This window comes from Cetorhinus maximus, chromosome 13, assembly GCF_964194155.1.
Source record: "Cetorhinus maximus chromosome 13, sCetMax3.hap1.1, whole genome shotgun sequence".
Taxonomy (NCBI): domain Eukaryota; kingdom Metazoa; phylum Chordata; class Chondrichthyes; order Lamniformes; family Cetorhinidae; genus Cetorhinus; species Cetorhinus maximus.
In genome coordinates this window covers 44,260,489-44,286,243 of record NC_135891.1, presented here as the reverse complement: position 1 = coordinate 44,286,243, position 25,755 = coordinate 44,260,489, and the positions used below count along the sequence as shown (strand labels likewise).

At 40.8% G+C, this 25,755-nt stretch overlaps 1 protein-coding gene across 6 annotated transcripts in view; it reads right to left on the bottom strand.

Moving 5' to 3' along the window:
* The window catches only part of LOC144688587 (tyrosine-protein phosphatase non-receptor type 1-like), a 114,144-nt gene that overhangs the window by 30,145 nt on the left and 58,244 nt on the right, over positions 1-25,755 (bottom strand). For all 6 annotated transcript variants that reach the window (XM_078555337.1, XM_078555338.1, XM_078555334.1 and 3 more), the window contains exon 2: positions 6,273-6,363. Coding sequence is in view for 1 of the 6 variants with exons in the window: in XM_078555334.1 (XP_078411460.1) it covers positions 6,273-6,363 (91 nt within the window). In the remaining 5 variants the exon portion in view is untranslated. The remainder of the gene's footprint in view (positions 1-6,272; positions 6,364-25,755) is intronic.

Here is a 25,755-nt window from a genome sequence, read left to right as displayed (position 1 = left end):
CTCATGTGGGACTGAGTTTAGAGGAGGCTGGAATGACCAGGCAATGCATAAGCTCTTAAAAATATATTGGGGAAATGAAACAAAGAGGACCACAAGTACATATGAAACATGAGTCAATACTCATAGTATAGGCCCTCAGACATTCTTAAGCCTTCTGGACGACTAGTCAGACAAGACTATTTTGAATTATGTAGATTTTGATTACAATCCTCTTCTGATCAGTATCTTATCAAATCAGTATTCCTTCCTCAATCTTCCATTTATATATTATTCTTAATGCTATGAATTTCGGTCTCTGTCTCTGCCCTAAATCTCAATTTATTATATCTCTGTCACCTCATTCCTGGCACCCCAGTCTATCTACTCTGTTCTATTCTTTCATACTTTTAAACATTTCAATCAAATTAATCTCATCTGTTCGAACAAAATCAGCCACCTTTTTCCAAGTCAGTTTTTTTTTGTATTTGTATTTCCTCACAGTAGCAGAATCCTAGTGAATGTGCTCCACTATCTATTGCATTAATATCCACCCTATGCTATTGCCACCCACAACTGCACAGTCCACTTTAAGTTAAAGATAGGTCCCCAATTAAATCTTAATATGTACATTCATTACTGCTTGCCATATAACCCAATGTTCCATTGGTTTATTTTTTTAATGGCCTTACCCACTTCAGTTGATGCTGAAACTCCCTGGTCGTCCACATATGCAGTTTTCTCCAAAAGTATAGGCTCTGTTTTTAAATGAACCCAAATGTACCACCTCACATTTATTGGTATTGAATGCCATCTTCCACATTTTGACCAATCTGTCATTAATATCCCCTTGCAGCTTCATCTGATTTTCAATTATTTACTGTTTAGGAAATCTGCAAGTTTGGACACCACTCCCTCTTTTCCTATATCTACATTACTGCACTCCACTGGTTGGAGTCCTATCTCGCACAAAAGGAAGATAGTTGTGGTTGTTCAAGGTCAGTCATCTCAGCTCCAGGACATCACTGCAGGAGTTCCTCACGGTAGTGCCCTAGGCCCAAACATCTTCAGCTGCTTCATCAATGACCTTCCTTCCATCATAAGATCAGAAGTGGGGATGTTCGCTGATCATTGCACAATGGTAAGCAGATCAGGTCAGATACAGAAGCAGCCCATATCCAAATGCAGCAAGACCTGGACAATATCCAGACTTGAGCTGACAAGTGGCAAGTAACATTTGCGTATACAAGTGCCAGGCAATGACCATTTCCAACAAGACAGAATCTAACCATCAGCCCTTGTCTTTCAATGGCATTACCATCACTGAATCCCCCAATATCAACATCTTGCGGGTTATCATTGACCAGAAACTGAACTGGACTAGCCATATAAATACTGTGGCTACAAGAGCAGGTTAGAGGCTGGGAATTGAGTGATGGGTAACTCGCCTCTTGACTCCCCAAAGCCTGTCCAGCATCTACAAGGCACTAGTCAGGAGTGTGATGGAATACTCCCCATTTGCCTGGATGAGTGCAGCTCCCACAACACTCAAGAAGCTTGACACCATTCAGGACAAAGCAGCCCACTTGATTGGCACCACATCCACAAACATTCACTCCCTCCACCAATGACGCACAGTAGCAGCAGTGTGTACCATCAACAAGATGCACTGCAGGAATTCACCAAGGCTCCTTTGACAGCACCTTCCAAACCCACAATCACTGCCATCTAGAAGGGCTAGGGCAGCAGATAGATGGGACCACCACCACTTGGAAGTTCCCCTCCAAACCACTCACCATCATGACTTGGAACTATATCGCTGTTCCTTCACTGTCGCTGGGTCAAAATCCTGGAACTCCCTCCCTAACAGCACTGTGGGTGTACATACACCACATGGACCGCAGCAGTTCGAGGTGTCAGCGCACCACCGCCTTCTCAAGGGCAACTAGGGATGGGCAATAAATGCTGGCCCAGCCAGTGAATAAAAAAAATACAGTAAATGGGGAGCAGTCCAAGAGCCGAACCATATGGAATAGCCTACTACATCCAACTACTCCAAGAAACGGCTTTCAAATCATACCGTTTCCTCCTTTTCATTTGCTAAAGAAGGATCATCAAGCATGATCCTCTTTCCTGAAATCTGCATTAGTTTCTTCTGAATATGTTGTCTTCATCTAGATTTTTAGAATTCATTCTTGTGGTGTGGGCGTCACTGCCTAGGCCAACATTTATTGACCATCCCTAATTGTCCTTGGAAAAGGTGGTGGTGAGTCACCTTCTTGAACTGCAGTCCATGTGGTGTCAGTACACCCACAGTGATGTTAAGGAGTTAGTTTTTTTAGTTTTGACTCACTAATAGTGAAGGAATAGTGATAAAATTCCAAGTCAGGATGCTTTGTGGCTTAGAGGGGAACTTGCAGGGGTGGTATTCCCATGCATCTGCTGCCCTTGTCCTTCTAGGTCACAGGTTTGGAAGGTAATGTGAAGGAGCCTTGGTGAGTTGCTGCATTGCATCTTGTAGATGGTATACACTGCTGCCACTGTGCGTCGGTGGTGGAGGGAGCGAATGTTTAAGGAGGTAGATGGAGTGCCAGTCAAACGAGCTGCTTTGTCCTGAACATTGTCGAGTTTCTTGAGTGTTGATGGAGCTGCACTCATCCAGGCAAATGGAAAAAAAAGTGTCCCAAACTCCTGATTTGTGCCTTGCAGATTGTGAACAGGCTTTGGGGAATCAGGAGGTGGTGAATTATTCTCCACAGAATTTCCAGCCTCTGACCTGCTCTTGTAGCCAGAGTATTTATATGGCTAGTCCAGTTCAATTTCTGGTCATTGGTAACCCCCCAGGATGTTGGTACTTAGGGATTCAGTGACAGTAATGTCATTGAATGTCAAAGGGAGATGGTTAGGTTCTCTCTTGTTGAAGATGGTACTGGAGATATTTGAGTAATTTCAATTCTGAAAATACTGAAATTATTAACACATTATAATAACTGGCCTGGGTTAGCTTTGTCTCAGTTATTGAAAGTAGATAGTATATTGGCCGTTGGTTAGATCTTCCCTTTTATATCTCTCATCACACTTTAGCAAGTTCAGGATTTACCACCTCCTCAAAATCCTTCTCTTTTGTATGTCACGAAGATATGCTTATTTAAATGATTTTTAATCCACTGGCCGAAACTTGGACTTGAACTTTTAAGAACAGACTTTTTAAACCATCAGGGTGACTAGAAATCACAGCCAAAATATGGCTGCCCCAACTGGCGTCACTATGCAATCCACTTTATTGGGATGGAGACACTAGGTCTTGAAGACTTCACCAGAGGCAATAAACCCTTGAGGAATGTGAAAGGCCCTATCTCCTGTGCTGACAACAAGGCATTAAGGCAAGCATCTGAGGTTCAACTGCTGGAGACAACACATTAAATCTGATCACTTTAGGCCATGGGACAATGGCTAAGGTAGTTTTGGACACGAGTCAATCAAACTATCTTCTGGAGAACACCAACAGCAGCCTTCTTTGGATTCCCTCTCCCCACCCTCAACAGTGGCGAGAGCAAGTCACATGACCTGAAAACTCCTTTTGTTTGTTAAAAAAGACACATTTTGCAGAGTTAAGGCTGAGAGGCTGAACTGAGAAGCAGCTGAAGCTGTTGAACCCTGCTCTCTCTCTTTCTCCCTCCAACCTTCCCAGCAAGCTTTGAACTCTGTTTGTTGATCAGGCCAACCAAATACCATTGCGAACAGAGACCTTTCAAAACAGAAATTCTGCTCAACCCCACTGTCTCCAGAAAACAACCAAACTAACTGCCACAACTTTAAAATCGAAACATCAGGATCACTGAAAGAGCGCATGACCATTAGAGTCACCAAGGCACTGACTGTATATTGCTTTCACTTATGGACTCCAATTTGATAAACCTATCCCTCCTCACCCTGTAATCTGTACTCTTGTGTGTGTGTGGGCCCTCCAAGTGTGTCCATGCACATGAAAGTTGATGTGTATTTTATTATTTTACCCAGATTGGTATAAGTACAATAAAACTAACCTCTTCCTTTGTTAAACTCAAGGAAACTTGTCCGATTGGTCCTTTTATGATCACAGTGCGTAGAGTTAAGGGCTTACAGAATTAGCAAGTACATCTGTTTAAATTTAAAACCCTGTTATGATCAAATTGGGAGTGGGAAAAGAAGGGAATCATTTCACCTCTCCTCAACTGGTCGTAACATGCAGAATAATTCACTGCTGTAATATTTCTTTGAGATTCTCTTCCATTTGCTTTCCTTAGTTTCTTGTATTCTCATTCTTAAATTATACCCACAGGCTTGCCTGACAACCAGCACCAGGTGGCGACGATCAAAGCCACCATCATAAACTGCCCACCCCCTTACACACCACTCTAAATCTTGGCAGCCAGGTCAACTCAACTGAGCTGTCAATCCGACATCTAAAATTCCTCATGAAGGCTGTTTTCTTTCATTGCTTTAACACTGCTTTGCCCCAGCTCAGTTCATTACTGAAAAGTAGTTATACCTTTGTTAATTCTAAACTTAATTCCATCAATGCTTTCTCTACCAACATGCTATTCTCCACCCTCCATAAATTTACAACTTGTCTAAACTTTACTGTTTCCACTTAGTTTTGCTCACTTATCACTCCATTCTTCAATTTCCTAAATTGAGTATGTCATCCTAAATCTCTCCACCTCTCCTTTTAAAAACCTTCTTCGAACCCATCTTTTTGGCTAAACTTTTGTTCATCTCTCCAGATCTATCCTTGGTTAGGCATCTGTTCGCCATATGCCCACTTACAATTGCCTTGGGACTTTTTTCATTAAAGATTTAGAACAATGTAGCTTGGTGCAGGAAAGAGAGATTATACAGTGGACACAATTGCACGAATAATATCTCTAGCTTTGAAACAAAAGAAACCCATGAGCTCCTTGAATATTTGGAAGAGGGGCGAGAACAGTAGTTGAATGAAACTCTGTTCTGTAGAAAAATTGTCCTTATCCGATAAGATCATCCTGTAGGAAGAAATTGTCTGACTGATGAAAACAAGCATGGTAATTCAGCATGTGGTTAAGACGGATCTGGCAATTGATGATTAGGCAATTTGTACCAAATCTATTAGAGTTTGAGCCCCTCTGATTTGACGGAGCAAAGCTGGTGACTGTTTCAACATGGGAGCTGACCATGTATGATTTGCTAGGAACAAGGCCATCCAAAACAAGGAAATAGTTAAGCAGGTTGACAGTGGCCAAATTAGTGTGACCAGTGGAGGGTTAAATGGCAAGGAATGGGACATGTCTGAGTGAGTTTGAAGGGATCTGGGGAAAAGTTTTTTTCATGCGTGGGTGAGAATTGCTCCGAAAGAAGTTAGGATATGGGTAATAACAGAGACAGGACAACAGCAAGTGATTACCTTGTTGAGCAGTACAAAAGGGGACTAAGACAGATTGCCAGGTTAAGTAGCCAATTATGTGAGTGGTGAATTTTATATGAAAAGTGTGACTGGGAGAAGACAAGAGAGCTGATGCAGTTTGAGGGGTGGGAAAGAAGAGAATACGAGTTGAGCTGATGCTTTTAAAGCTTACATTTCGGCAATTTATTCATGAATAAATGAATTCTGATCATTTGGAATATGCTCAGTGAATCTTCACCTTCACACGAGGTAGTACAGGAGTCAAAACTATGGACATAACTTCAGGCAAGTAATTTTTCATGAAATCACGGACTGCATTCTTCAAAACACTGACAAAATCACAACTTTGTAAAACTATTTGATCGAATGAACGAACTGTTAACCCGTGGCCATAATTATGACTTGATGGGCAATAACAGTTGGAGTATATTTAGTAAGCAGATTATTGTATTTTTCTTCTAAAATATACACTAATTAAAAAAAATTGCAGTTCAAAGAGTTCCTGCTTACTTCACATTTATCAGTTAGAGGGCAATTGGCAGGTTGGACAAAGGACAAAATCTAGAGGCAACAGACCAAAGTGGAAGTGCAATGAATAAGTCATTTTCTCAACATATTTTTGAGTAGTAAGAAGTGTCAAACATCTGGCTTAGAACAGAGATGCAGTCAATAAATGCACAGCTTTTAAACCAATAATTTAGAGTAGCACTTCCAGGCATTTGTTAACATATAACACTGTTCCACCTCTATTTTTCAATTAATATTTAGCATTGCTGGAACGCTTCACATTGAGCAAATTCCACTCCAGCAGGAAATCAAAATGTAATACATGCACACCTTTCGCAGTAATTAAGACCTTTTCCCTTGTACTTACATGGACTGACATCTCTATATCTGTTCCGATTTCTATTTTCTGGAAGCTTGGCTACTTTACAAGGGAAGTCACTGGCTTGATGTCGGATTTCCTGGAATTGCAAAATGGGAAATATTGTAAAGAGGCATGAACATTCCAGGACATTCTAACAGTATAACCGTATGCACAACTGCATTAAGGAAACAGAAGAAAACTGGCAAGCCACTGCCCAAAACAATAACTTAATTAAAACAGTAATGCAAAAAGCATGAATGGCCATCAAATTCCAAAGAAATGCAAAAGGGGTTGACTGCAAGGAACTGGAATTGTCCTACAAAATGTGCATTTGTGTAACATACAATGAATTATTTCATATGTAAATGGAATAACATTACCAAACTGATTTGTCTTGCCAGTGATTTAGACTCTATAGTGCTATTATTTCTACAAGTTGATTCTAGTTTGATATTAAGCTTTTTCACCCCAAGTTATGCAGACATATTCACAAGAGAGCCCCAAAATGATGAAAAGAAGAAAACCCTTTCAGGGAAGATACTAGTTAACAGTATATACCCTTCTATGGAAACAGACTGGAGATGCAGATGGGGGCAGGGAGTAAACAAAACCAGAGCAACTTGCTTTCATTTTCAGACTTGCACTTTCAGCTTCACAACTAGTCTTAGTCTCCATTTTGCAGCTTGGTGAGAAATTTCAAGGAAATAACAGATCCAAACAGGTCTAAAAATATGCTGGTATGTTTGCAGCCAGTGTTAAACTGTCACTCCTCGTCAATTTCTCTTGCCTTCCTCTAGAATCAATTGCTGAAACACACTCACCTTCACTTTTGCTCACAAATGCATTCAGTTCAAAAACCCACTACATTTAGTTACAGCAAATACAATAACTTCCCTTAACAGAACTTGAAGCTCTATCTAATCACCTCCTATCTGGAGGATAAAATGAACACAGCTATACATGAAAACAAGGTAAAATATGCAAATGAAATGTAGAATAAAGGAAATTAGTCTAATAAGTGACAGGTTATTAGAACAGATACCTATAAAATGCTGGACTAGAATTTCAAAAGATTACTGGCTGCAATGTTCATTGATTGTTCCTTGTTGGCCACAGCACTCTAGACAAGGGAAAGAAAGAAAAATGCCAGCACCCCAATCTTCAGTGTACAATGATCTCAAAAGAAAATATGAGTGCTGGTTACTGGGTTTGACTGAAGTTGGATATCATGCCACTAATGATTAAACCTTGCATGAATAGTAGCCAATGGGACAAATATGAAGCAACATTATGGAAAAGTCACACACCATCCTTCACAATTGCTGGGTTAAAATTTCAGCAGAATGAGAGCATAACACATGAAATTAGCACCATTAAACATAATTTATGCACAACAATATAACCATTGTCACACCGACAACTTGCAGTTATAGCATCCATAACTGAGTAAGATGTTCTAAGGCACTTTTCAAAGAGGCCAAGTCATCCAGTCCAGATGGTACACATTCTAGGTTGTGGAGGGAAGCAGGGGTAGAAATTTCAGAGGTGCTGGCCTCAATTTTCCAATCCTTTTCAGGGGTACCAAAGGGCTGGAGAATTCCAAATGTTGCATCAAAAACATGGGGGAGAACAAACCTGGCAATTACAAACTGACTGGCCTAACGTTTGTGGTTGGAAGTTTTTAGAAGTGATAATTTTGGGAGAAGTTTATCAGCCATTTTGACAAGCATCTAAAGGTGAACCAGTATGGATCTGAAAAGGTAAATCACATTCAACCACCTTGATGAGGCAGAGGGCAGTGACATATCACAGACTTCCAAAAGATGTTTAATCAAGTACTGCATATTAGGTTTATAAGCAAAGTTGAAGCCCAAGAGATAAAAGATACAAATTGGCCATGGGACAGAAAACAGGAGTTGTGATGAATGGCTGCTTTTTTGGATTGGAAGGTTTTACGCAGTGGAGTTTTCCAATGTTTAGTTAGAAGCACCAAATAAAGAGAAAAGAGAAACTTTTTCCAATGGCCGAGGGGTCAATAATGAGTGGGCACAGATTTACAAAAGAATCAGTGGTAGCATTGTGGGTTGGGGGGAATAATTTTTTATGCAATATGAGTGCACTGTCTGATGGAATGGTTGATAATGGGTTCAATATTAGCCTTCAAGAAGGGAATTGGATAAATACATGAAAGAGAAAAAAATGACGAAGGGGAAGAGTGAAACTAACTGAAGTGATATTTGAAGGAGCTAGTACACATTTGATGGGCTGAATAACTGCCTTCTGTGCTGTACTATAGTTCAGCTTTCTAAGAATATTAGGCTACACTATTGAAAGTGGAAAATTGATAGTAAAGAACACAGCAAATTCCACTACCCAGCTCTCCACAGTTACAGTAATTTTGGTTTTAGAATTAATATTTAGTTTTGCCTGTGCTGGAATGATTGCAATTGCATCATGGAATGGTTTTTGATACATTTTATTTAATTGCAGAGGATGAGTAGTACTTGTTAAAAAGAAAACAGCTGATTTTTACCCAAAGGCTTGGTGATACTTTAATTAAAAGTTTTGGACTCAAGCTCCAGTCTAGAAACTTAAGCACACCATTTAACTTGACACTTCAGTACTGAGTGTTCTGCAATGCTACAGGTGCCATCTTTCCTTGCAGAAGCACATTTACCACTTCAGGAGGGCATGAATAATCCCATGGCACTCAAAGAGCACAGGAGTTCTCCCAGTCCTGGCTAACATTTAGCCTATGAACAACATTTAAAAAAGATAGCTGTTTATTTCATTGCCATTTGTTGGACCTTGCTGTGCACTGGCAGCTATATTTTCTACATCACAACAGTGACTTCATTAGCTGGTAAAGTGCTTTGGCACATTCTGAAGTCATGAAAGACACCATATAAATGCAAGCACGAGATTCTAGAATAGACTGTCATCCAAAAACAAGAAGGGTTTTGATAAAGTAAATAAAGGAGAAACTGTTTCCAATAGAAGAAGGGTTGATAATCAGAAGACTGATTTACAGTGTTGACAAAGATCCAGGATGCAACAAGAATTTTTTTTTAAATCAAAGTATGTTGTTGTGATCTAGAGTTCCTGAAAATATGCTGGAAGCTGATTCAGTGACATTCATGGGAGATTTAGATAAATATTTGAAGGGAGAAAAATTACACTATAGGGAAAGAGAAGGGAGTGGGACTAATTGGGTATCAACAGGACAGGCAAAAAGGAAAAGGCGGTGGAGTTGCATTACTTGTTAAAGAGTAAATTAGCACAATAGTGAGGAAAGATATTAGCTCCAACGTTGTGGAATCTGTATGGGTAGAACTGAGAAACACTAAGGGGCAAAAAAAGTTAGTGGGGGTTGTATATAGACCCCCAAACTGTAGTGGTGATGTTGGGAATGGCATTAAACAGGAAATTAGAGATGCATGCAATAAAGGAACATCTGTAATTATGGGTGACTTTAATCTGCATATAGATTGGGCAAATCAAATTAGTAACACTGCCGTAGAGGAGGAATTCCTGGAGTGTATACGGGATGGTTTTCTGGACCAATACGTTGAGGAACCAACTAGAGAACAGGCCATCATCGACTGGGTATTGTGTAATAAGAAAGGAATAATTGGCAATCTAGTTGTGCGAGGCCCCTTGGGGATGAGCGACCATAATATGACAGAATTCTTCATTAAGATGGAGAGTGACGTAGCTGATTCTGAGACTAGAGTCCTGAATCTTAATAAAGGAAACTACGATGGTATGAGGTGCGAGTTGGCGATGATGGATTGGGAAACGTTACTTAAAGGGATGACGGTGGGTAGGCAATGGCAAACTTTCAAAGAGCGCATGGGTGAACTGCAACAATTGTTTATTCCTATCTGGCGCAAAAGTAAAACAGGAAGCGTGGCCAAACCATGGCTTACAAGGGAAATTAGAGGTATTAGATCCAAGGAAGAGGCATACAAATTGGCCAGAAAAAACAACAGACCTGAGGACTGGGAGCACTTTAGAATTAGCAAAGGGGGACCAAGGGATTGGTTAAAAAGGGGAAAATAGAGTACGAGAGTAAGCTTGCGGGGAACATAAAACTGACTGTAAAAAAGTTTCTATAGGTATGTGAAGAGAAAAAGATTAGTGAAGATAAATGTAGGTCCCTTACAGTCAGAAACAGGGGAATTTATAATGGGGAACAAAGAAATGGCTGACCAACTAAATACATACTTTGGTTCTCTGTCTTCATAAAGGAGGACACATAACATACCAGAAATGTTGGGGAACATAGGGTTTAGTGAGAGGGAGGAACTGAAAGAAATCAGTATTAGTAGGGAAGTGGTGTTGGGGAAATTGATGGGATTTAAGGCCAATAAATCCCCAGGGCCTGATAATCTACATCCCAGAGTACTTCAGGAAGTGGCCCGAGAAATAGTAGATGCATTGGCGGTCATCTTCCGAGATTCTATAGACTCTGGAACAGTTCCTACAGATTGGAGGGTAGCTAATGTAAACCCACTATTTAAAAAGGGAGGTAGAGAGAAAGCAGGGAATTATAGACCTGTCAGCCTGACGTCGGTAGTGGGGAAAATTCTAGAGTCCATTATAAAAGATTTAATAGCTGAGCACTTGGAGAACAGAGGCAGAATTGGACAGAGTCAGCTGGAATTTTTCGAGAATGTAACTAATAGAGTTGATGAGGGGGAGCCAGTGGATGTGGTTTATTTGGACTTTCAGAAGGCTTTTGACAAAGTCCCACATAAGAGATTGGCATGTAAAATTAAAGCACATGGGATTGGGGTAATGTATTGAGATGGATAGAAAATTGGTTGGCAGGCAGGAATCAGAGAGTAGGAATAAATGAGTCTTTTTCCGAATGGCAGGCAGTGACTAGTGGGGTACCTCAGGAATCAGTGTTGGGACCCCAGCTATTCACAATATATATTAATGATTTAGATGAGGGAACTAAAGGTAATATCTCCAAATTTGCAGATGTCACAAAGTTGGGTGGGAGGGTGAGCTGTGAGGAGAATACAGAGATGCTTCAGTATGATTTGGACAAGCTGAGTGAGTAGGCAAATGCATGGCAGGTGCAGTATAATGTGGATAAATGTGAGGTTATCCACTTTGGTAGCAAAAACAGGAAGGCAGATTATTATCTGAATGGCTATAAATAGAGAGAGGGGAATTTAGGAATTTGAGGAGAAATTTCTTCACCCAGAGAGTGGTGAGCCTGTGCAATTCGCTACCACAGAAAGTAGTTGAGGCCAAAACATTGTATGTTTTCAAGGAGTTGGATATAGCTCTTGGGGCGAAAGGGATCAAAGGATATGGGGAGAAAGCGGGAGCAGGCTATTGAGTTGGATGATCAGCCATGATCATAATGAATGGCGGAGTTGGCTCAAAGGGCCGAATGGCCTACTCCTGCTCCTATTTTCTATGTATGTTTCTAACTGAATGGAGCACAGAATGAGGTGTCATTCTATATGTTCTATTCTAATATGGTTTATCATTCACAGTTTACTTGCAATATCAATAAACAGCAGTACCATATTATTTTCAATTTGTGACAAGATATCTTACCAATGAAAGTTTAATAAGAATTTGAGGCACAGAATTAAGGTACAACAGAATAGTTACTTAATAGCAGGAATATGGTACATTAAATTTATATAAAAAGTATGCTTTGACTAGCTTGCTCATTAAAGTTTTACAAAACAATTTGGATAGATTTGTGCATCAGAAGATTGATGACCTGAGCAGCCATCAGTGGTATTCTCAATATGCACTTGCACTGAAATGTTAACTTGCATTTTCTCTTAACAAATACAGGTTACTTGTTGCACTTTTCAAACATTTCCTGGCCAGAACCTTGGGGTCGGCGTGCAAGAGCGGGCCCTGCTTGCTGATGCACAAAATGATGCGCGGTGACATCGGGCATGTGTACCGACATCACCGCGCGTCATTCAGATCTTGAGTTTGGCGGGCGTACGCAGGAGTCAGCTGCGCGCTCGCTGAACTGTCAAAGGCCAATTAAGGCCATTTAAACACTAATTAAAATAATTAACAGAGTTGCCTGTCCAACCTTAAGGTTGGCAGGCAGACGAAGAGCCCAGGCGGCCTTCGCATTTATCATGAAACCTCATCCATGGGCGGGATGAGGTTTCATGAAGGATTTATAATTCAAATAAATTTCTTTATTAAAATTCATTGACATGTCCCAGCTCACGTGACAATGTCACATGAGGGGACATGTCTGAATTTTTTTTCCTCTATTTTAATTTTTGGAAATGTAATTAAACTCCGAGGCAGCTCCGTGCCTCAGGAAAATTTCTGCGCCCTTTCGCGCGCATGTGCGAAACAGCACAGGCCCTGACTCTCCCTCCCCACCCCCGCCCGCCCAGGGAACGCTCAGCGCTTCCGGGTGTGCGTCACGCTGGGCAGGCCTTAATTGGCCCGCCCAAGTAAAATGACGGTGCGCCCACCCACACCCGCTCAACCACCCCGATGGGGAGAAAACTCTCCTGTGTTTCCCAGCACTTGCATTTATTTATACTGCTCAGTTGGACAATCTAAAATTGCTGCTTTTGTTTCACACTGCTGAATTCACTAGTGTACTTCAGGTCAAAGATACAAAAGGTATTTTGTTTCCAAACCTCTACAGAGTTGAGTTTAAAAACCCTTTGCTAAAAACTGGGATTCAAAAAGTTCATTCAATACACACTTAAAAGAACCAGGCACTAGATGTTAATGTTCTAAAGCTGGCTGAACCACAAGTAAAACTCCCATATTGACCTTAAAACTGTTGTAAATACCTAGTTCATGATTCAGAGTAATATTTTAGTGGTAATTTTTAGTTCTAGGAAGATTAAAATTAACCGTAGAAAATGGGATAAGAGCAACTAAAGCAGCTTGAAGACTAGTGCACTGAAAGATTGGGGCCATGTTGACTTAATGGGTTAACAGCCAGGAAGGCTACAATTAAATTTAAAAGCATTGTGAGCCCTGGAAGACTGCATAGTCATAGAGATGGCTAGGGCTTAAGGAAGTTCAGGGGTTATAATTTATCTGCGTGTTTTCTGGAGGAGTAAGTGTTTTACAGCAGGGGGGGGGTCATACCGAAAAGGTGCTGCTATTGGCAGGCTCCAGGAAGCAAATGCGTTGCTATTAACTGGCTGTGTAGTTGAGACTCAGGAAAAAAGTCTCAGGAGCTGTTGGAGAGCTCTGTGCAGTTAGGGCTCAGGAGAAGTCCTGGGGAGCCATGAATGTGGCAGAAAGTCACTGGCTGTGCGCTGGAAAGGGTTACAGCTCTGAAGAAGCCATGAGAGCAGTTATAGCTTGGTCTAGCTAGAGATATTGGAGCTTGGTGAAATCCAGGGGCAATGCTAGTGCAGGTGAAGCTAGTTGGCCATCGAAGAGCTGAAATTGCGCAAGTCAAGGCTGGAATTCTGACTCGGAAATCCAGGGGAACGGAATTGTGGGAGATGAGATCGTAACGCTGGGAGGTGTGCAGTTGTCGGGGCAGTCCAAGTTGGGGTGGCTTTGAGGGAATTCAGAGGCTTGATCTCAAAAGTGAAAAGTTGAGAGTCCCTTCTGAGGGAGACAGAGTTTCATTGGTTGACTCTGTTTACTGATGTCTGGGTTGGGTTACTGAGAAATCCATGAGATCTGTCTTGGTTGCATTTGCTATCATACAGTGGCAAAAGTTTGCCTGTTTATTCAAATATAACTCATACTCTAACATTCAGGGTTAATATAAGATAGATACTGCAAATTGCAAAATCTTTCTGGCCTTTTATAGCTTATTTTTGCTTGTTCAAAACCAGTGGAATCTTGTGGCTTTACTCTCTTATCAAGTGTTTTGAATCTCAAACATTGTCTACTTTAAACAGAATGTTACTGGTCCCTAACTGGATTGTACGAAACATTTGGGGGTCTGGTCCAGGATCATAACATTATATGTGCTGCCATGATTGCTCCCTTAAAGCATAATTACTTAAATGGCTACAAGATCCTGCAGTATGCTGGAACTCGATGTAGTGTGCAAGAGAATGGCAGACTTTGTGTTACAGCCTTGTCAGTTGTCCTGTGTTGGAAAAGTCTAAGCAGGGGCAAGCACTTCGTCTGAAGTGAGTAGAAAAATAAAATGGAGGAAGGTTATCCATTGTCATTATCACAAATTCCCTGACAACAGTTTGAGCAGAACTGACAAGGGGCTTTTGCCCTCACATAAGGTTATGCATGACATGGGGGACCCAGGAGAGAGAAAGATCTTCATTGTAAAAAGCCTTTGTGACCTTTAGATAAGATTTTTTTCCAGGTTGAGAGAGAAAGGTCTGCTTTACACAGGTAATGAACTTAACTTGGCAACTGTAAAAAGGAATTTAACAGTCCTTTGACTGTGTCCGTAGCACTGATCAAGTTTGATACTCTGGGCTGAAAGTTGTGTTAAAGCCTACATGCTCACACTTAACCAGTAGAGCAGAAAAACATAATGAGTTCCAAGGCATTTCCGTGTCACATCCTGTAGACTGCTGCCAGGATAGCCTTTGTTTGTTTTAATCACTTGTACAGTACTTTCTGAGAAAACACATGACAGCTCTTGCCAGAAATGTGGTTAACAAGAGCTGCCAAACATCACTGCTATAGTTAACACATCAAGTTACAATAGTACAAAGCTAATAAAGTCCTAGACATCTTGCATTATAAAAAACTAAGAACCCCAATAGCTGATAGAGTGAAGAACAGATATTTAACTGCAGCCCTATGGGTATTTAGTTCCCTTATTTGCATTGCTTAATGTAAACCATTAACTTCTCACATTTTAGTATCATTCACTGAATGTATATATGCAAACTTTTTATACCACAAGGTATCTCAGCTTTTTGTTAGGTTAAAAAAAGCTATGAAAGCAGTGGCAATTTGCAAATTTTGCACATCTTAGATTCTACTTTACAATATCTGATCAGGTACAATTTTTGCAAAGGAGTAATCGGTTCTCAAGCAGCTACATGCTTACAGCACTGAAATTTGGTCACCCTCTATTCTGAAGTGTCAGCAAGATCTCTGCAATGCATCACATGCGATAAATATATCAAACAAATGGATTCAACATCCTTAATACTTTGATTATTTTAATCATGTTGCCTCATACTATTGTGCAGAACAAAGTTAAATATCTATCCCCATCAAATGTGCTGGTGTGGTGACATTTCCTGCTGCAGAGTTCAGTTTTTATGAACCTGTGCTTTGCGTCAACAATTAGTCTGGCCAAAAAGATACAAGTTTGTAAGAACCGAATACATCATAGTGCTATTCAACTATTGTTAAGATTTATGTTATAAATTTGGGGGCATGAAACAAAAGCATTTTCCTGACAGTAATTTGGAATCTATGTCCATTTTGGTAACACCAATTAAACCTATATTTCTGTTCAGGAAGTTGCTGCAGCATGATCAATGGAACTTATCTTCAATGACATGATACTTCCTTCCACTTCATCCTCCCCTCATCTCAACCACTCAGGGCACACCAGTTCTTTTGATGCAAAAATTTGATTGGAGAAATGCATGGCAGAGAATGAGGAACCAGCACAGCTATGAAATCTGGCCAAAAAGGGAGTAGTTTGTGAGGAAGGAGGAGGATGCAGCAACTCAAAAAGTCTCAATAAGTTATGTGCAAATGAAGAGAAAAATAAAAGAATCTTTAGCAGATCCTTTTTATATTTAAGATAAAACGTTTTCGGGTTGGTGATTCATTGAAGAATTCAACATCCAGATTTATGTAAAAATGGCTGGTGCATGGGCTCAGTGACAAAGTAATCACAATCATCACTTGGGATAGAACTAACCAGATCAAAGTCAAAAGGTCGCGGATTCAAACTTTACTCCAGAAAGGCAAAGAGAGGTTGCTACTCCAGTGCAGTGGAGTGTACCAGAGTGTCAGAGATGCTATCTGTTGGATTGGATGCTAAAGCAAGGCTCAATCTGCTCTCTAGGGTAGAAAAGATCCCAGGGTGGTCTTTGAAGAACAGGAAAGTTCTTCTGGCCAGTATTTATCTTTCAACCATCATCATTAAAAACAAATTATCTGACAATTACAAAATGGCTGTTTGCGGGATCGTTATGAACAAACTGATCATTTCCTTTGCCTCCATTCAATGTATTTTAAACTTTGTTCATGGGATGTGGGCATCACTGGCAAGGCCAACATTTATTGCCTATAAGGTGGTGGTGAACCATCTGCTTGAATCACTGCAGTCCATGTGGTCCAGTTACACCTAAAATGCTGTCACAGAAGGAGCTCCAGGATTTTGACTCAGTGACAGTGAAGGAATGGCGATATATTTCCAAGTCAGGATAGTGTGCGACTTCGAGGGGAACTTGCAGGTGGTGGTGTTCGCATGTGCCTGCTGCCCTTTTTTTGTAGGTAGTAGAGATTGCGGATTTGGATATTTCTGTTGGTTAATTGCTTTGGGATATGAAAGGCACATACATAATTGCTAGCTCTTTAAATATGCATTTATGCTTGCTGCAAAAAACCATTAATCTATGACAATGGAAATAGCTAGCAAAATAATGTTAAGAATATGATTCAAATTGTAGGGGTTGCTGAGCATGACATTCAATATTGCAAATGATATCAGAACCCTCATTGATATTAACTACAAGGCTGTAATTTTTTAAAAAATTCATGGAGAGGCGATGGCGTAATGATACTGTAGCTGGACTAGTAATCCAGAGTCCCAGGTTAATACTCTGGGGACTCTGGTTCGAATGCCTCCATGGCAATGGTGGAATTTGAATTCAATAAAAATCTGGAATTAAAACTCTAATGATGACCATTGTCGATTGTTGTAAAAACTCATCTGATTCACGAGTGTCCTTTAGGGAAGGAAATCTGCCTTCCTTACCTGGCCTGGCCTACATGTGACTCCAGACCCACAGCAATGTGGTTGACTCTTAAATGTCATCTGATGCCAGCATTTATTACCCGTTCCCAATTGTCCTCGAGAAGGTGGTGGTGAGCTGCCTTCTTGAACCCCTGCAGTCCATGTGGTTTCTTTATGAGGGAGTTCCAGGATTTGGACCCACAGACAGTGAAGAAACAGCAATATATTTCCAAGTCAGGATGGTGACTGGCTAGGAGGGGAACTTGCAGGTGGTGTCTGCTGCCCTTGTCCTTTTGGATGGTACTTGTGGGCTTGGAGGTGCTGTTTAAGGAGCCTTGGTGAGTTTGTGCAGTGCATCTTGTAGGTGGTACTGTGAGAACGGATGCTTTAAAAATTAGTGTTATTCTGTAAGGAAGGCCGGGGGTGGGGGAAGAAGGGAAGAAAGCGAGAGAGAGAGAGAGAGAGAGAGAGAGAGAGTGAGAAAGAGAATGTGTGTGTGGGGTGGGGTGGTTGGAAACATGAAAAGGATAGAAGTGTTAAGTTTGAGGCACAAGTAAATAGGTTAGACCTAACATTTGCATTTTTAGATAAGTTGTGAGTTTGCTTGAATATCAAAGGGGAGTCAAAGGTGAAAGAAACATGTTTGCATCTTGCAGGAGTTCGTTTGTAGGAAAACAGTAGTGGGGATATCATATTTTATTGACCCAAAAGCAAAGACAAGATGGACACATTAAAGATCTTGTACTTGGAAAGGTAAGTTTCAAAGAGGTGTGCGAGCAATAGAATGGAGAAGGGGAAGAAAGGTATGAGAGTTACTGTGGATAACTGGATATAGCTGTTGAGCTGGAGATGGCTGGAGCTGGGGACTGGGAGGGGATGCAATTTTAATCACCCATTCAGTCAAGCCAGAAAAGTCTTGAGCTGCGGCAAGCAGTTTTATTCCAAAGCGGATTCCACTGCAGAGTGGAAGAGGGTAAAGGTCATGTGGCACACTTTATTAAAGCTACAGCAGTTTGCCTTGTGTAATATTACTGGATTTCATAGTAGACATCTACAAGGGAGTGTTGGCTGGAAGGTGTTTACTTGTGGGTTTGACCAAGTAGAGTGTTTTGGGGGAATGTTTTGCAAGACTAACCTTAATTGTGTAACTGTAACCATGTGAGCTTAACTTTTATTTTTGTTAATAAAACTTCCTTTTAATTTTTAAAATCCCCAAAGTGTTACTGGACCTCTTACTGCTGAGATTAGTACGTCATCTTCTCAGTTTCAGAATACAAAAATGGTCAAGGCCTGCAAGCCAAATTTCTCTCTAGGATTTGGTTTGCACAGTAATTAACACCACCTGTGCTCATAACAGTACACACTGCTGCCACTGTGCATTGGTGGAGGGAGTAAATGTTTGTAGATAGGGGTGCCAATCAAACAGGTTGCTTTGTCCTGAATGATGTCAAACTTCTGGAATGTTGTTGGAGCTGCACTAATTCAGGCAAGTGGAGGGTATTCCATCACACTCCTCACTTATGCCTTGTAGATGGTGGACAGGCTTTGGGGAGTCAGGTGGTGAGTTACTCACCACAGGATTCCTAGCCTCTGACCTGCTCTCGTAGTCACAGTATTTATATGGCTAGTCCAGTTCAGTTTCCGGTCAATGGTAACCCTCAGGATGCGATAGTGGTGGATTCACCCATGGTAGTGCCATTGAATGTCAAGGGGCAATGGTTAGATTCTCTTTTATTGGAGATAGTCATTGCCTGGCACTTGTGTGGTGCAAATGTTGCTTGCCATTTGTCAGCCCAAGTTTGGATATTGTTCTGGTTTTGCTGCATTTGGACATGGACTGCTTCAGTATCTGAGTCGTCGCGAATGGTGAACATTGTGCAATCATCAGCGAACATCCCCACTTCTGACCTTATGACAGAAGGAAGGTCATTGATGAAGCAGCTGAAGATGGTTGGGCCTAGGGCAGTTATCTGGTATCTTAGGCTATAAACAATAATGGCAAAGTCATGGAAAACACTGGCTACATAAGTAATCAAACCATTCAAGTAAATTTTTGACTCACATCTAGGAATAATGTGCAAAGTGCCTGTAGTACAAGGTTTGAGATACATTTCTTCATACTTCTAGTTCAAAACAATCGGGCTACCCTCAGGGTTCCGCTGTAGTGCAGATTAATACATATTCTGGACTAGAAATTGGTTGTTTGAAAAAATTGAAGAATTTTATTGCAAGAAACATTCTCATGCAATTTTGCAATATCATAGGTGACAAGCTAGACTTTCCATCTGCTCATTTTTAGTGGATGAAAAAATTACTTATACTTCACTGCTCTAAATGCACAAATACAGAAATTAAGGCAGCACACTGATCTACAGTTTTCTGCACATAACTGCCACTTCAAATACCAATTAAAAAATTTAAAACATTATTGTAGTTACTGCACACATCACTTCATCCAATCACCATTTCACAGTTTCTTCTTGCTTCTCGCAGACAGGATTGATGGACTGGCTAAAACATTCTCCAATATGTGCCAGCATGCCAAAGGAAAGAATGTCAGACAAGCTGCTACTTCCATTCAACAGTGCTAACTAGCAAACATAGCAACACGAAGTGAAGAACTTATTTTTAAATTTCTTCAAATGCTGGCAGTTGAGTTCTTCCCATTTTAGATTTCAGATCAAATCTGTACTAAGCAGATACAGCACTCAAGATCCTCCACAAAGAGATTTCAGTAAGGAAAAGAGGAGGAAGTAGTTTATAAAGAGAATAGTGAAAAGCCAAAATAGTCAACAAAGTGAAACAAAATCAAAATGAGTACATAACTCAGGTGATTTGAATTGGAACGAAAACAGAAGAGTGAACATTGTTCACAACCCATTTAAAAAAAAGTTGGTTCTAAAAAGCCAAAAAAACAGCAAGTTATTGTGAATGAGGCATTTAATAAGCTTTGCACCAAAACATTCTTATTTGATAAGAGTTCACAAATTTATGCAAGTATAAAAGATTTCAACAGCTATTTTATGATGCATTAAACAATGAAAGAGGACGATTCAAGCAAACAAATTGAAAGTACTGACCAAATTTTGAACATGCACTAGATTTGAACTGATTTAATTAAATATCATAAAGCTCTCTATATTTGAGTAGAAACAGATCTTTGTTTCCAATCACCCATTAACTGCAAATAACTAGCTACCTGGTGAAAACCTGACAAAATACACACACTCTTACTCTCCCCTTTGATGCTGAGCTGAACATCAAATCCCATATGCCAGCCTTTACCACAAGGCCAAATATTTCACCTTTGCAACATTACTTGCTTCTATCTTTACCTCACTTCGCCAACACTCATCAACAACAGTTATCTCTTGGTTCAAGTTCTCCTATACTCTTATTGACTTCACATGTTACACTCCACCCAAGCTACAATATCAATAATTCAAGTCATATGCATCCTAATCCCCACCAAGTCCGGCCACCTTATTATGGCCTTTGCTATCCTATATTAGCTCTGCATTCCAATGCACTAAATTCAAAATCATTCAGAAGCTTCAAGGTTTCAGAGGGATGGAGAAATTAAGGGAGGGCTCTTAACTGTGTTAGAAATGTGTGTTTTATTAGATCTCACTTGCAGGGTGTATGGGAGAGGAGGTAATAATATTGCACGTATGGGAGAGGAAGTAATAATATTGCACAGTCATATGTAGCACATTTGTTAGTTTTATCAAAGATAAATGACCAATAACTACAAAAAAAATTTTCAAAATTGCACTTGGAACCATAGTTCTTTACTGCCCATTCCTAGGTGCCCTAAAGAGGTGTTGAGTCATTCATTGTACAGTGTATTGCATTCTTGGCTTGAACAGGTATTTAGATGTGCAGTAGGTAATTCCATGTGGTAACACATTCTTTTAGAACTCTTTTAAAAAGCGTTTAAATGCACACAGATGTGCAGTTATGTGGTCTGAGGTTACAATATGACATCAATGCATATCTTTTGGTTGTGCAAAGTGGTTTAGTTTGCAGAGTTCCAGACTGAAGCTCCCAAACAGCTATGGAATCTGTCACTGATAGCAGAATAAGTGGGGGGAGATGGGGAGTAGGTGATTTGCAAAGATAGACGCAAATCAAATAAAAAAAGAGAGGCCACTCAGTCACTTGGGTTGAAAGGAGGTAGTAAATGCTGGGAGTGGGAGGAGGTCATACAGAAATCCTGGGGGCATGGCAGTGAATTCATTTTTGTACTCCTTTCAATTTCATATACCCTGCGCTATTCGCTGCTCATTGGGGAGCTCAAATGCAGATTAGGTGACGTTCTTGAGGATCAGCTCCAGTTTACAGGTACAAGCTGAGCTCATAGCTGCCTGTCATTTATATCCTGCACCATTTCCACTCTGATCTCTGCTTTCTACATTGAACTTTATTGAAACAATGCAAATTTAAGAGCGCGCACCTCGTTAGGTACTTTATACCTTCCAGATTCAACATTGAGCTCAACAATTTCAGATCATAATCTCTGTCCACATTTTTTTTTGAATGGCAGACTTTGATGATACTGCTATTCCCATTGATATTTCCTCTAAACCCATCTTGTGTTTCTTTACTTGTCCCATTACCTTCTCTTTTTGCCTTAAATCTAGGGCCAAGTCAAGGGCATGTGTTGGCCTGCAGCAACAGTGATGTCAGCAAACAGGTAAACTGCAAATCACATTGAAGAACTCACACACAGCAAGCCAGGAAGTTAATAACTAATGTCCTTCACTTTTGATTTAAATTTTCAGATTGTGAATTAAACGATGATTGTTTTAGTTTCTCTATTAATCCAAAGATGAATAAATTTTTAGAAGATGATTTTTTTTCTTTTACAGAAGTTTATCTTTATTAGGGAAATTTCTATCTCACTCAAAAACGCAAACTTTTCTTTCCCAAAGGTTTGCAAACTGTGATGACTATGGAGCAGACTGGTTCCATCAAGAAAGAGTTAAACTTTATTAGAGACATTTTCAGAGTTCGCACGCTAGGGGGGGATCTGATTGAAACTTACAGAATACTGAAAGGCCTGGATAGAGTGGACGTGGGGAAGATGTTTCCATTAGTAGGAGAGACTAGGACCCGAGGGCACAGCCTCAGAGCAAAGGGGAGACCTTTTAGAACAGAGATGAGGAGAAACATCTTTAGCCAGAGAGAGTGGTGAACCTATGGAATTCATTTCCATAGAAGGCTGCGGAGGCCAGGTCATTGGAGTGTATTTAAGACTGAGATAGATAGGCTCTTGATTGGTAAGGGGATCAAAAGTTAAGGGGAGAAGGCGGGAGAATGAGGTTGAGAAACTTATCAGCCATGATTGAATGGTGGAGCAGACTCGATGGGCCAAATGGCCTAATTTCTGCTCCTATGTCTTATGGTCTTAAGCTTTTTTCAATTACTCTTCACAGAAAAACATTTAAACAATCCAACAAACAGATATTCAATATCAGGTGATTATAAATCAAATCCGAGGTACTCTGCTTATATGGCTAGAGCGGCGTAGCTCTACACCTGGAGGTCTCTGAACAGGATCGACAGGATCTAGAGCTGCACTGAGAGAGACATCATTGTAACTAGGCAGTTCAGGATTTGGCAACTCTTCCGAAACATCTGGAATGTCTGCTCTAGGTCGCTCGCACACCTCAGAAATCGATGGTTCAATGTTTGATCACAATTGTTGGAATGCCTCTCTGGCACAGATGTGACCTATGTGCTTACGAATCATTCTCTCTCCCATTTGTACTTGGAAAGATAATGTACCAGTCTCTGAAACAATGGCTACCGGAGCCCAGCAGGGTCCGCTGTTGAAATTTCGCACGTATACCTAAACTGAATGTGCTAGCCTGTGTATATCATGGCTAAATTTTTGGTTACTCTGGTTCTGCACTACCTTCCCCTCTAAATTTGGAAACACCAAGTGTAAACATGTACGTAGCTGGAGTTTCATTAATAACTCTGATGGTGTTGAACCCACAGTCAAATGTGGCATTGTACAATAACATGAGAAACTGGGAAAGTCTGGATCCCAGAGTGCCTTCCGATAACTTTTTCATACAAGACTTAAAAGTTTGTACTGCCCTCTCAGCTAGACCATTCGATGAGGGATGCCAAGGGCTGTTTTAATATGTCAGATTCCATTCAGATCCGTAAATTTCTGAAACTCGGTGCTGGTAAAGGCTGCACTATTATCAGAAACGGCAATTTCAGGTAGGCCATGTATGCTGAAACAGTGATGTAGCTTCTCCATAGTTGCTTTCAATGTTGGGGATTTGAGTTTGTACACATACATCTATTTTGAATGTGCACCCACAATTAACAAGAACATGGTACCTAAGAATAATCCTACATAAAATTGATATGTAGTCGAACCCAGGGCCCACGAGGCCACTCCCAAGAATGCAGGGGAGCTGAAACAGGCAACTTGTATTGTTGCTGACAGTGGAGACAGTGCTTGACCATGCTTTCAATGTCACTGTCAATGCCTGGCCGCCATACTTGGCTTCGCGCAAGTATTTTCATCCTTGATATGCCTGGATGTACACTGTGGAGCTCTGTCAAGAGTGGCTCTCTACCTTGTGATGGTATGACAACTCTTGAACCCCACAACACAATTCAGTCTTGACAGCTTCATTCTTTCTGACATGGAATGGTCTCAATTCTTCAGATACAGGCAAGTTGGGCTATCCTTGCAAAACAAAGTCTCTGACTTTCAACAATATTGGATTTCGGTTAGTCTAATTTCTAATTTGTTTTGCACGCACAGGCGAAGAATCTAAGAAATTCAGTAATAGCTCTAATTTTTGTGGAACAGGGGTATTTACACTACTATCTGGTAATGGGAGGCGACCGAGTGCATCTGCATTTGCAATGTGCAGGCCAGGGCAGTACATACTCATACACAGGTAAAATCAAAGCCCAGCATTGTATTCTTGCTGATGTTACTGGCGGAACGGCCTTATCCTCGCTGAATAATCCAGTTAATGGTTTATGGTCCGACACAAATGGTAAAATGTTGTCCATGTAGGTACTGGTGAAACTTGTTCACACTAAATACTACTGACAATCCTTTTTTTAAACTGAGAATAGCCCTTCTCAGCTTGGGAAAGGGTTCTCAAGACATAGTCAACAGGCCTCTCTGATCCATTTCCCATTTTGTGTGATAATACCAGCTGTTATGGTGTAGCAGCCGTGTTAAGATGATGCCTCTTCTTCCGATGCACCGTAGTGTACCAAATAACACAACGAATGCAGCCATTTCTTTGCTTTCACAAAGGGCTCTTCCAGTTGTGAACCCCATGACCATTGGTGGTGGTTCTTTTTTAGCAGTGAGTGTAATGGTGCCGAAACAATTGGTATGTTGGGTAAGTGGCTATAGTAGTTGATCATACCCAGGAAGGATTTGAGTTCTGTTACATTGGATTGTGATGGTGCATCCTTTATTGCCTGAACTTCATCTATTGGATGCAAACTGTGACCTAGATAAGTGGCTTCTGGTGCTTGAAATGTGTATTTTTCCTTCTTTAACTGTACGCCAGCTTCCATGAACATTCTTAGCACCTCCTCCAGGTTGGCCAAGTGTTCAGTCTTGGTTGACCCAGTGATAAGATCATCCAAATATACTACCACTCATGGGGGTCCTTGCAAAAGACTCTCCATTGTTCTCTGGAAAACAGCACATGCTGACGAGACTCCAAAGGGTAGACGATTGTACTGATAGAGGCCCTTTTATTAATAGTCACATATCCTCTTGACGTGCTATCCAGTACAAATTGTTGGTAGGCGTGGCTCATATCCAATTTCATATAGGACTCGCCTCCAGCCAGCTTGGCATAAGTTGCCTATCCTTGGAATGGGGTCTTGTCTAGTTTTGCTGCCTTATTTAGAGTTAATTTATAGTCTCCACAGATGTGTAAGGTGTGGTCAAGCTTAACCACTGGAACTATGGGTGTGGCCCACTCAGAATTGGACAGATTGGATGATATCCAGCTTTTCTAACCTGCACAACTCTGCATCCACCTTTTCTTTCAATGTATAACACACAGACCTGGCCTTAAAGAAACATGGTGTTGCCTGAGGATCAACATGTATCTTGGCATGCATGCCTTTTAACTTCTCTAATTCATCCCGAAAAACTGTGTTGTATTTCCTTAGAAGTTCTGGGATTCCATTTGATTTTAGGTGAAATGTCTCAGACCAGTCGAGTTTGACCTTCTGTAGCCAATCCCGACCTAAAAGACTGGTGCCCTATCCTTTCACTATTATCACAGGCAGTTGGGTTGCCTGTCTCTTGTTACAGACTGGGGGTGTGGCAATGCCCTTGACTTGAATAGATTCTCCCGTGTAAGTTCTTAACTTAGTGGTTGTCTGCTCCAAATTTATTGGCTGTCTTCCTTCATTAAAGGTAGCTGAAAGTGTGCTCTCCAACCACCACAGTTGAGGCACCATTATCCACTTCCATGTGCAATGGCTTCTCATTTACTTGTATTGTCACCATAATAGGCTCAGTTTTCACAGCAGTTACATGAGACAGGGAGTACACATCAGTATCAGTGGTTTTGGCTTTGTTGTACC